The sequence below is a fragment of the Sciurus carolinensis genome, chromosome 17 (genome assembly GCF_902686445.1).
Source record: "Sciurus carolinensis chromosome 17, mSciCar1.2, whole genome shotgun sequence".
Classification (NCBI taxonomy): Eukaryota; Metazoa; Chordata; class Mammalia; order Rodentia; family Sciuridae; genus Sciurus; species Sciurus carolinensis.
The window spans coordinates 28,031,159-28,044,545 of NC_062229.1; the positions used below are offsets into that span (position 1 = coordinate 28,031,159).

Genomic DNA, 13,387 nt, shown 5'->3' on the forward strand with positions numbered 1-13,387 from the left:
ACATGGTCTTCACCATTCTCTGGTTATCCTTTCAGTTCTAGGGTTTCTTAGTCCTTAAATTCTTTCTTGATCACTCTGATTTTTGTTTTTCTCCTTATCTGTTTTCTAAGTCATATGGGTCCATTTTCCTCTTAATTGTGTTACACTATGAGCTTATCTAGTTCTGAGAGTGTACCCCATATTCCATTTTTAAAAAGCTTTGTATTTCTAAGTTGATGATTCTCTTTTGAGATAGAGCCTTGCTAAGTTGCCTAGACTGACTTTGAACTTGTGATCCTCTTGAGTCACTGGTGTATGCCACCATACCTGGTTTATAATCCACTTTTTAAAAAAGATTAAGTTCTAAGTCTTGATGCTTTGCTTCTAATGCATATAGCTTTGTGATTTTAGTTTTCATATTTAATGGAATTTTAAAGAAAGCAAAGCCCCCAAAGCAACTTAATATTTAACAGACTTTTATATCTTTATATCTTATTTTTAGTGCACAAGTATTCTTAAGATCAAATACAAATATACAGTTTTAAGATCAATGTGTTCATTGTAATTTCTTTTAATAACCTGGGCAAATTGATATTAGGATTCACTAAGAATATTTTTGAAAAAGAAGATCATAGAAGATTGTAGAATCCTTCTGAGTTCTTTTAAATGTTATAAAAGTAATGCATGCTAATCATAGAAAATTTGGACAATATGGAAAAATGGATAGAAGAAAAAAGCAGTACTGAAGACAATTACTGTTTTGGTTTGTCTTTTTTCTTTTGGAGATGAGGTATTATGATGTTACCCATGCTGACCTTGAACTTGAGACCTTCTTGCCTCAGCCTTCTAGGTAGCTGGAATTTATAGGCAAGCACCACCACACACAGCATTGGTGTTTTTTTTTTTTTTTGTATCCCATCATATCTATACTGTATGTATGAGATGCAACAGTTACAAGCTACGCTTTGTGTTCTGAGCACCTTTAAGGTAGGCGAGGCTAAGCTACTATCAGTAGTTTAGATCTATTAAATGCATTTTCAACTTATGGTATTTTCAATTTAGGATGGATTTATTGAACTATAACCTTATAAGTCAAGGAGCATCTGTATTTCTACCAACAGCAGCAGCTATTTTGGTGTACACCTCTGTCATTGACTATAAATCTTGTACAATCTGTATTTACACAGATGCGGGTGTTTTGGTGTTTTAAGATTGTACACTTAGCATTGCGACTGGCCTTCATAACCATTATTTGTAATGTCTGCAAGTAAATTCCACTATTATCCACTTCCCAATTACATAGTTAGTTGTTTCTCAGATGTGAGAACTTAAGAACTTTTTGAGTGAATGCTGTGTGTTTTTATAGGTCCGTCTCACCCATGAAATTAAACACAAGAATATTGTAACTTTTCACGAATGGTATGAAACCAGTAATCATCTCTGGCTGGTGGTGGAACTCTGCACAGGTAAGGCTGTAGGGCATACTCTGAAGTAGCCACCTGATGCAGTATTGAAACACGTAGTGTACATATGTTTGTACTTCGTTTGTTCTTGCCTTTAAAAAAAAAAAGTTGGTGGCACTGGGGAATTGGACTCAGAGCCTCATACCACTGAGCTATATCCCCAGCCCCTGTTGCTTTTCTTTTATCATCTATTAGATGTTTACTATGTAATTTGAAAAGCTATTGCTCGATGTTAGGGAAGGGCAAAGATTAAAGATGTTTGGTAAAATAAAGGATTATATAAAAGTTCATATGGAGTTTATTACTATATCACTGACATAGAAATGTAACACATTTTTTAAAGTGATAATAAAGCTTGATGATGTCAAGTGAGTTTTCTCGATAAATAAAAATAAACACTAGAAGTTAACTAGCTTTTAATTAGCTAATACATTCATAAGGTGATTATCCTTTGCCTTTATGAAAAGGGTACTTGCACTTTATAAAAACTGAAGCAATGTGGGAAAAGTACAAAGATGAACCAACAATTATCACTCCTTGACAATGGACTTGTAGCCTCAACATTTTGAGTTTAACAGAAAAAAAGTAATAAGCATCGCCATTAGTATACTTTATACCTTGATTAATAAAGGATCATTATATTATATAAAAATATTTATGCATATGTATATATTTTGTACCGGTGGGTGATTGAACTCAGGGTCACTCAACCACTGGGCCACATCTGCAGCCCTGTTTTGTATTTTATTTAGAGATAGGATCTCACTGAGTTGCATAGCTCCTCACCATTTTTGAGGCTGGCTTTGAACTTTCAGTCCTTCTGCCTTAGCCTCCCAAACTGCTGGGATTACAGGTGTGCACCACTGTGCATGGCAAGGATCATTAAATATTGATGTGGTTATTTGCATTATAAATTTTGCCTGTCGCCAGTCAGAATTTATAAAACTTAGCCCTAAAAGAAGTAATTTGGTTTAATCATCTGTATTTTATTTTTCTGAATCATTGTGAAGGGGTCATGGTGGGATTACCTTCGTAGACATACACACTGGCAAGGTTATCCAGGGATACCCCTAGTTTTATTTTGACTTCAGCTGTTTCTGACCCCTGTGACAAGGTGTAATATCCCGTCTTAAATTGTACCAATGTTGGGATTGGTTCCTCACCCACCAAAATAAAATAATAAAACCCAGAATACCTTTTCCTCCCATCAAAGTCATTCTGATTAAACTTTCACATGCCAGCTGAGACATTTCTTTTTCAGAACTTGGCTCCTGTTATAATCTTGATGCTTTAATTAAAAGTTTGCTCCTGGCACTTAGATAAGAGGCAGGACTGGCACCTTTGAAGGATAGAGGAATGGAATTCACAGTGTGCTTGTCTTTAACTTTTTGCCTCAATGGTGCATGGTAAGGGTTGTGACGGCCACGTTAAGGGAGGGTATCATCCTTTTTACCGTACAGTGCTTTGCAGAATATGACCTGACACTGCACATGAGTAAATGAGCCTATGTTTTGCTTTATGTGATTAGAGGTTAGTGTTTAATTTTTGCAGCTGTTTATTTCCTAAGGGATCTGAGGGGATTATCCTCTCATCCACTTGCTGACTTAGTATCATCCTTCCAGGTGCTCCCCGGGGCTGACTTTGGGGTATGGTCACAGACTTTGTTTACAATGCCAAACCACTACGTCCACAACTAGTCTGTTAGGGTTTACTGTTTTAATCATATTTTGATGCTCATTGTCAGCCAGTCAGACTTTATGATGTTGGTGGGTTAAAATGGATGATTTTAATCAACTTCTTGCAGGTGGTTCCTTAGAAACAGTTATTGCTCAAGATGAAAATCTCCCAGAAGATGTTGTGAGAGAGTTTGGGATTGACCTGATTACTGGATTACATCATCTTCATAAACTTGGCATTCTCTTTTGTGACATTTCTCCTGGGAAGGTAATTTATGAGTTTTGATTTCCTAATGGCTTATGTCTATTTAGAGTGCTTTTTTCAAAGATGTTTTTACTACATTTTACTGTCTCTTTAAGTATTTTTTGGAATGTAAAGCCTCTCCTCATTTCAGAACTCTTTTTTAAGTGCTTATTGCCGCTGAGGTATATTGTGAATGATGAACCTAATAGGTCTGTAAGATAAGACTCTTAGCTCTTTAATCATAGTATACATTTATGAACCATTATTTTGGCTGGACAGTGGCATTCTTGGTGGTATATAGATGATTCCTTATATCATGAATCAAATATTTTCTTTCTTGGTAGAATTGATTCCCATAACTAAATATGCTTCAATGTGAGTGTCAGGACACATGCTTAGTTTGGGTTGCAGTCAATTTTGACACGTAGAAGCTATGTGATCCTGAGCAAATTGCCCTGCTTCTGCCTTAGTTTCCTTCTTTGTGATATATAGATAAATATTTTCAGGGCGGTTAAGAGGTTTACATATTATATCTAGGTTAAGCTAGTAGGGTGCTTTCTGGTAGGTAGTGTGCTCAAAATCAGTGGCATCTATTACTGTTCTACAAGAATAGGTCTGAAGGAATTGTACACATTACAAGGCTGAGGTTTTCTTTAATGTATGCTAATGAAGTGAAAAACTGAATATTTCATTTTTAACTTTATTTTAGTAGGCCATCTGTATAAGAAGATAATTAAACCTGAAAAAGAAAACTTCATAAAACTCTATCATGCATAGAAGTTCTAGTTTGAATTATTCATATGCTTACCCCAAGCCTGCTGCCACCCAGCTGTCATTGTAGTGCTGAAAACACTATAGACAGGGTGCAAATGCCTGGGTGTGGCTGTGTTTCAATAACTTCATTTAGTGACTCTGAAATTTGAATTTCATAGAATTTTCACATGTCAAATATCTCCCCCGCCCCCCCATCCATTTGGGAATGTAGAACTACTCTTAGTTCATAGATGTGCAAAAACAGGCAGTGACTGGATTTGGACCAGAGAATGGAACTTTAATGAATTTTATTATCAGCTGTGGTGATCTGAGAAATTCACACTGATTCCTTATGTAACATGCTCTAGAGCAAGAGTTGGGAAAAGTTGGGCAGGATTCCTGTCTCTGGTAATAAAGTTTTATTGGAACCCATCCATACTTTTTGTATTGTCGTAGACAATAATAGTAGAATTGAGTAGTCAGAATGAAGACTCTGGTTTGCCAGTGGTTCTCAAAGTGCGTTCCATGGACAAGCAGTATTATTTTCTGGGACTTGTTAGAGATGCAGATTCTTGGGCTCTACCCTGGACTTGAAGAATCGGAAACTTTTGAGGGAGTGGCTAATGGTCCGTATTTTACCAAGTCCTCAGAGGACTAAGTCTAAAAACCACTTTTATATACTAATAGACACCCTTAGTAAGTATTTATGACAAGAAGTTATGAGTTAACTTCAAATTACTTTTGAAAACAGAGGTGAGCCAGGCGCAGTGGCGCATTCCTGTAATCCCAGTGACTGGGGAGGCTGAGGCAGGAGGATGGTGAGTTCAAAGCCAGCCTCAGCAAAAGCGAGGCACTAAGCAACTCAATGAGATCCTGTCTCTAAGTAAAAAATACAAAATGGGACTGGGGATGTGGCTCAGTGGTCAAGAGACCCTGAATTCAATTCTCAATACTAAAAGCAAAAAATAGAAGTGACCCAATCCATTGCAACTGCTTAGAAATATTCTTAATGACTCCAGAGAAAACCATGTTACTTCCTAGCATATTTCCATGAACAAAAGACATCTGTTCACAAATTATATTAGCAAACCTGAGTACTTATCACATGCCTGTCATAACTATTAACCCTTTGCATATATATGTTAAATTAACCCTTAAAGTAGTCTGAAGAGTTAGGTGTTTCACATTTTACACATGAAGTATTGGACAGCAAGTAAGCATTGGACCAGGGGCTTAAGTCCAGTTTTCTAAATTCAGAATTCTGGTTTTTACTTTGTATTACATTGCCTTTTGAATAAAAGACATCAGGCTGATGGATTTTCCAATCCTCTTTTAGATGTCATTGAGGGTTGGTAAGTATAGATTGTTACATATTCATCCACAGGGGAATTGGTTCCAGGACTTCCTTTGGATACCAAAATCCCAGGATGCTTAAGTTCCTTATTTAAGATGGTATAGTATTTTCATATAACTTATATTCTCTGGCATATTTTAAATCTCTAGATTACTTATAATACAATATAAGTGCAATGCTATGTAAATAGTCTTTATACTGCATTTAGGGAATGATAACAAGAAAAAAAACTGTATGGGTTTAGTGTAGTCTATTAGTCAACTTCCTGTTGCTGTGACACAATACCTGAGATAAACAATTCAAAAGAAGGAAAGGTTTATTTTGGCTCAGTTGCAGTTTTCTGAAGAAAAATAGGTCACATTTAGAGGCAAGCCAATTAGAATCTTTTCTGGTTTCTGAGCACAAACTCTAAAAGCCAGGAAGGCTTAGAATGAAGTGTTCAATGTTGTGGAAGGAAATAACTGTCAACCAAGATTGTTGTATGCATCAAAGCTGTCCTTCAAAATCAAGAAAACCTAAGACAAGCCGAAACTAAAATTTTGAGTACTAAGCTAGCACAATAGAACTTAAATATTCCACACAGAAGAAATAAACCCCAAGTCTCACAAATGAATAAATCTCGTTTGAAGAGTAGTTAAGCAAATGAGAAATAAGAACAAATTAAACACTAGAAACAAAACAGCAGTAATAAACATTTCTCTGTAATGCTGAATGTAAATGGTCTTGACTGTTCAATTAAAAGACAGGCTGGCAGAATGGATTAAATAAGAACCATCTTTGTTTACAAGAGATCTTACAGGTAAAGACAGCCACAGATTAAAAGTGAAAGCATGGAAATTGATGTCCCATGCAAATGGATCTTGAAAATAAGCAGGATAAGCTACTCTAACAAAGCAGACTTCAAACCAAAATTAATAAAACAAAGTTCACTTTATACTGGTAAAAAGAACAATTCAATAAGACATAACAATAGTATATGCCCCAAACTTGGGTGTACCTAAGGATATGAGATGCTACTGGAAACCTCAGACCTTAGTATAAGAATACTGGGTGATTTAAATACCTTTCACCATTACATAGGTCATCCAGACATAAACTCAGTAAAGACTCTTTGGACCTAAAAAATATAAATCATGTGAACTTAACAGACATCTATGGTATATTTCATCCAATAACTGAATATATTTCTCAGTGACTCATGGAACTTGCTCCAAAATAGATCATATTTTAGACCACAAGGCAATTCTTAGCAAATATGAAAAAATTCCTTACATCTTATTGGATCGTAATGGAATGAAATTTGAACACACCAAAAAATCCTACAGAAACTTTATAAACACATGAATACCAAACAATACTCTTTTAAAAAATATTTTTAGCTATAGATGGACACAATGTCTTTATTTTTTACATGGTGCAGAGAATAGAACCCAGCACCTCGCACATGCTAGGCAAGTGTTCTACCATTGAGCTACAACCCCAGCCCATGAACAATACTCTTTTGAATGATGAATGGTGATAGAAGGAATCAGGAGAAATTAAAGTCTTAGACCTAAATGAGAATAGTGATACAACAAACCAGAACCTCCGGGACACTGTAGAAGCAGTTTTAAGAGGAAAGTTTACAGCTATGAGTGTCTACATAAGGTAATGAGAAGAGCCCAAACTAACAACCTAATGATACATCTTAAGGTCCTTGAAAAATTCCTATTTAAATAGTGCTAGAAATTCTAGCTAGGGCAATTAGGCAGCAACCAATTCCAAAACCAGTAGAAGGAAGGAAATAATTAAAATTAGAGCTTAAATCAATTTGAATAAAACAATACAAAGGATCAATGAAATGAAGAGTTGGTTCTTTGAAAAGATAAACAAGATTGAGTAACCCTTAGCCAAACTAGCCAAAACAAAGAGACCCAAATTTATTAAAATTAGACATGAAATAGAAATTGCCACAGAAATCTGGAGGATCGTTATGGACTATTTTGAAAACTTGTACTCTAATAAACTGGAAAATCTAGAAGAAATGGATATGTTTCTAGACATGTGACCTGCCAAGATTGAATCAAGAGGACGTAGAAAACCTAAACAGACCAGTAACTAGTAATGAGATAGAAGCAGTAATGAAAAGCCTTTCAACAAAGAAAAGCCCAGGACCAGATGGACCTTCAGCTGAATTCGACTAGATCTTTAAAGAGCTAATGCCAGTGTTCCTCAAATTATTCCACTAATAGGGATGGGACACTTGAAAATTCATTCTACAAAGCCAGTGTCTTACTCATACCAAAACCAGATAAGGGCACATAAAGGAAAAAAATACCCCTGATGAACTTAAATGCAAAAATCCTTAATAAAATATCAACAAATTGTGTTCAACATATTAAGATTGTACATCAGAAACCAACTTGGTTTTATTCCAGAGATGCAAGGATGGCTTAACATAAATAATTGTACTTCATCACATAGAATTAAGGACAAAAATCAATCATCTAGATAGATGCAGAGAAAACCTTTGACAAATTTCAGCATTAAAGAAACAAGGGAGAGAGGGAACCCCAACATCACAGGCTATAATGTAAAACCCAAAGTCAGCCTTATAGTAAATGGGGAAAAACTGAAAGCATTTTCTTAAAAATCTGGAAAATGACAAGGATGCTATTCCTATTTAAATAGTGCTAGAAATGATAACTAGGGCAATTAGGCAAAAAAAGGAAATAAAAGGGATAAAAATTGGAGTGAAATTATCACTTTGCAGATGATATGATCCTATACTTAGAAGATTTAAAGAACTCTACCAAAATACTGCTAGAGCTAATAAATTCAGCAAAATGGCAGGTTACAGAATTGACATGAATATCAAAGACTTTCCTACATATCGATGATGAATATGTTGAGAAGTCAAAACATTTTCATTCACAATAATCTTAAAAAAAAAAAAAAGCCTTAGGAATAAATCTAACCAAGGAGGTGAAAGACCTCTACAGTGAAAACCATAGGACATTGAAGCAAGAAATTAGACACTTAAAGATAGACATCCCATACTCATGGACAGGCAGAATTAATATTGTTGAAAGGACCATACTACCAAAAAAACAATATACAGATTCAATGCAGTTCCCATCAAAATACCAATAACATTCTTTATAGATCTAGAAAAAAAAGTCCTAAAATTCATTTGGAAAAATAAGAACCAGAATAGCCACAGCAATTCTAAGCCAAAAAAAGCAATCTGGAGCTATCATAATACCTGACTTGAAAAATTATACTATAGAGCTACAGTAAAAAAAAAAAAAAAATGCGTGGTACTGGCATAAAAGCAGACACATAGGCTAGTGGTACAGAGTAGAAGACAGACAAACCCATACATCTAGATATCTGATCCTTGACAAAGATGCCTAAAATATACATTGGAGAAAAGATAGCCTTTTAAACAAACGGTTTTGAGAAAACTGGTTATCCACATGTAGAAGAATGAAACTAGACCCTTATCTCTCACTGTGCACAAAAGTCAACTCAAAATGTATCAAAGTCCTACAAATTAGACTAGATACTATGCAACTTATAGAAGAAAACATAAGGTCAACACTCCCAAACTATAGCACAGAGAATGATTTTCTCAATAGGACCTCCAAAGCTCAGGAAATAATGCCAAGAGTTAATAAATGCGGTGGCATCAAATTCAGTTTCTGTACATCAGAGGAAACAATGTAAAGAGAACCTACAGAATGGGAGAAAATCTTTGGTGTCCATTCTTTGGACAGAAGATTAATATCCAGAATATGTACAGAACTCAAAATGCTCAATGCCACCCCCCCAAAAGAATGAAACAGACACTTATTTAAAAAATTTTTTTTTTAGTTGCAGGTGGACACACAGTACTTTTATTTTATTTTTATGTGGTTCTGAGGACCAAACCCAGTGCCTCACACATGCTAGGCAAGCACTCTACCACTGAGCTACAACTCCAGCCCCAAACAGATACTTCTTTAAGGAAGAAATACAAATGGCCAACAAATATGAAAAAATGTACATTAGCAGTTAAGGAAATTCAAATCAAAACTATACTGAGATTTCATCTCGCACCATCCAAATGGCAATCATCAAGAATAAAATGTTGGAGAGAATTTGTAGAAAAAGGAACACTTACACTGTTAGTGGGATTTTATATTAGTCCAACCACTATGGAAATTATTATGGAGGTTTTCAAAAGACTGGGAATGGTACTACCATATGACCCAGCTATACTACTCCTCAGTATTCTAAAGAAAGTCATACTACAGTGATACATACCAGTGTTTATAGCAGCACAATTCACAGTAGCCAAACTATGGAACCAGTATAGGTGTCCATCAGTGGATTAATGAATAAAGAAAATATGGTAATGTACACTATTGAGTTTTATTCACCCATAAAACTTGTCATATGCAGGAAATTGGATGGACCTGAGACCATTATGTTAAGCAAAATAAGTCAAACTTAGAAGGTCAAGAGTCATATGTTTCATGTGGAAGCTAGAGTGGAAAAAGTAAAAGGTTGGGGGGCAGATCCCATAAAAAGGAAGGGGAGATCAGTAGAGGAAAGGAACCAGGGGTGGAAGGAGGGGGGAAGTGCTGGGGACTGATTTTGGCCAAATTGTTGTATTATGTGCATGTACTAATATGTAACAAGAGTTTCCACCCTTATGTACAACTGTAATGCCACCAATAAATGTGGAGAAAAAAAATCCAAACCATACCAGGAAAAAAGAAAAAGTATTTTTAATCCATAGTTGGTTGAATTGATGCAGAACTGGAGTATCCAGAGGGCTAACTATACATTGTATTTCATTATTCCAACAGCCTGACTTTTCCCCTGTGGTTATATGATGTCTGAGAATGGCCAATTTCATTCTATTTTTAAAATTTTGTATTCTTCAATAGTTTATTTTAAAAAAATGTAGCACTTTTGAGTTGTGATGAAGCAAGAAAGCCCACACTGAAAGTCTGTAGGGCAATTATAAGAGGTACCAATGGATATGCAAATTAAATTGAACTTGTTTCTAAAAATACATTTCAATCTTTAGATACTCTTGGAAGGACCTGGCACTTTGAAGTTTAGCAATTTTTGCTTGGCAAAAGTGGAAGGTGAAAGTTTGGAAGAGTTCTTTGCTTTGGTGGCAGCAGAAGAAGGAGGAGGTGACAGTGGGGAAAATGTACTGAAGAAGAGTATGAAAAATAGAGTCAAAGGTATGTGGACTTGGAGAGCTTAAAGATCATAATTCTTGGGCCACCCAAAGCTTGTGTTGTAAACAAATAATGTATTGAAAATAGTAATGACTAGAAGAAACCTGGACATGGGAATAGCTTTGTGGATGACAAATTTCCCTTTGGATCTAATATTTTCAGGTATAAAAAGCCTCAATGCTATGTACTAATTGATGTTTTCAGCTTCTTGGAACAGTGCCTGGCACACACTTGTGGCTCAGTAGGTATTCCTTCAGTATCATTAAGTGACTTATCTTCTCCATTTGAGACAGATTTTTAGGGGTTACATTCTTGGCAGGTTATTTTGACAATGGAATGGGACTGGGATGTTAAAATTTCTGTACCCACGGGAGTCCAAGTGATATTTCTAATTTTTTTCCCCTTATGGTATTGGGGATCAAATCCAGGGCCTCATGCATACTAGGCAAGTGCTCTACCAGTGAGTTACAGCCCCAGCCCTTGAAGTGATACTTCTTCTCCCTTTGGGTGGAAATGGTAAAGTTCTTTCCTCCTCAAATTCTACTTGTAGTTACCTGAGATTAGGGCCTTTGAAGCTCTATGATATCCACTGTGCTGTCAGTTAAGTTGGGTGCAGTTGATTGAAATGGGCAATGCAAGAGAGCAGCACCCTTGGACTTGGCAGCCATGTGCCCTAGAGATGAGAGAAATGAGGGAAAAGGATGGAGAACAGCAGGATAATTATAGTCACCAAATGTGACCAAAGAAAATTTCACTATTAGAGCCAGTCTTACATAGGTGAAATTTCATACTCAAGATGGTGCCTTTTAGGAACCTCAAGTAGCTTTCCATAGAATGATCAGAATTCTATGAAGAAAACTATTATGGGCTATATTAGTAGGATATTGAATTCTGAATTACTTCTTAGGATTTTTTTTTTTTAATAGAAACCAAGGAAGGCTGACTATTTTAGCAATGTATGTTTGAAATATTCCACTTTAGTAAGTGGAAGTGGGCTGTATTTGGAGAAGTAGGTCAGAAGTTCTAGTAGGGATGCTAGCACAGTCCTTGTGATGGGGCAGGTCGGGGGAGAATGCCCTCATAACCAGCAGGGCAGAATCAGTTCTTGCCTTTATGGGCTGTCCATATCATGGCCAACTCACCTTCACATCCTCTGCTAAAAAGCAAAAATGCTTCTCTTTGGAGCTTTTGAGAATTTACAATTTAAGTGTGGCGATGAGCAAGGCACATGAAATAAACAACTTACCTTTTGACCTGTGCAAGTGACTGGATTTTGTGGTGGGGTTATCAGTTGGTAAGTAATGGTGTATAGCCACCAATAAATCTGTTAGGAGTGACACTGATGTTATGATTAATGAAAGCTTTGGAAGGTCTGTATAAAGATAGCATTGCAAAGAGCTTCTTAAAGGACACTTGGATTCTCATTCTGCCTCACTCCTCACTGTAACCTTAAGAGTAATGTCATAGCTGCTAGGACTTAATTTCCTGTTGTTCATGGGTCTCAACAGTTATGTGAATGAATGAAATGACCCAGTTCAAAGAGGGAAGGAGCTTATGTTGAGCTGGGCTCACTCAGTTCCACACTGAGGCACAGTGCTGATTGACAGAAGCTGGGAATTTGAGTTAAGAAATAAGTTTCAAGTTTAGAATCTCCTACCTGCAGGTTACAGTTTGGGTTTCCAGATCTGGTGCCTATTTGCTTCTCTTTTCTTGACCCAGAAAGTGTGCCTTGTTCTTTAACTACAGGGGACATGATTGACCAAGGCCTCCTGTTCCTTGAGTGGGAAATTCATCACTGCTTTTGCTCTGAGGCCATGCTCCCCAGTATCCATACCCTGCTTCTTCTGACCCAGCATGGCAGGATACTAAGGCAGACCTATTTCTGGGAGATGATCTGATACCAGTGTTGTTTGGGGATTTTTGATGACTTTCTGAACCTCTCTTAGACTGTCTGGTATTTCACTTGGGGTCCATCATGCACTGTTATCTGACCAACTACCCCTAACTTTTTTCTTGGACCTTCCTGTAGTATAGACCTTGTGCTGTTGATCTTGGCTTGGTGTCTGCTTCCTGGAAGACCTAGACTACCCTATCCCCCATGACTCCCTACCTCTTTTTTGGAGGGGTAGAGTGCTGGGGACCAAACTCAGGGCCTTGTGCATGACAGGGCAGTGCTTTACCACTGAGCTACATCCCCAGCCCTCCCTACCTTTTGTTTTATATTCCAACAAAACAGCATGTTTAGTTTTCCTGCACACATCAGGTGGTTGCTCCCATATGCCTTTTTCCTTCAGTTTCCCCCGTTCTTCTTTCCTACCTTCAACTTTTTCCCAGATGACGACTTTACTTCTTTATCCCCTGGCTTAGCAGGATTTTATTGGACCATATATTTAAGTATTGGTTGTGTTCTTTCATAGTATTTTATGCAGTCTATCATTGAATCTACCCAGTAATATATATTCTTTGTTTTCTTTACCCACTTGATTTTGAATGTAGGCACTTCATATTCCTTTATTTGTTAATGTCTTTGGTAATTTATTAGTTTATCATTTAAATTTATTAATTAAATTATTAATTTGATATTTATTAATTTGGCATTTAGGCATGTTCTAGGTACTAGGAATATGGATGTGAATAAACAGGTAAAAACCTTGACCCTCACTGAACTTGCAGTTCTTGTGAGGAAAGACACACAGTCA

At 36.5% G+C, this 13,387-nt stretch overlaps 1 protein-coding gene across 10 annotated transcripts in view; it reads left to right on the top strand.

The window, feature by feature from the left end:
• The window catches only part of Ulk4 (unc-51 like kinase 4), a 623,492-nt gene that overhangs the window by 11,588 nt on the left and 598,517 nt on the right, over window positions 1–13,387 (top strand). For all 10 annotated transcript variants that reach the window (XR_007105971.1, XR_007105973.1, XR_007105972.1 and 7 more), the window contains exons 4-6: window positions 1,346–1,445; window positions 3,247–3,386; window positions 10,529–10,691. Coding sequence is in view for 7 of the 10 variants with exons in the window: in XM_047532456.1 (XP_047388412.1) it covers window positions 1,346–1,445; window positions 3,247–3,386; window positions 10,529–10,691 (403 nt within the window). In the remaining 3 variants the exon portion in view is untranslated. The remainder of the gene's footprint in view (window positions 1–1,345; window positions 1,446–3,246; window positions 3,387–10,528; window positions 10,692–13,387) is intronic.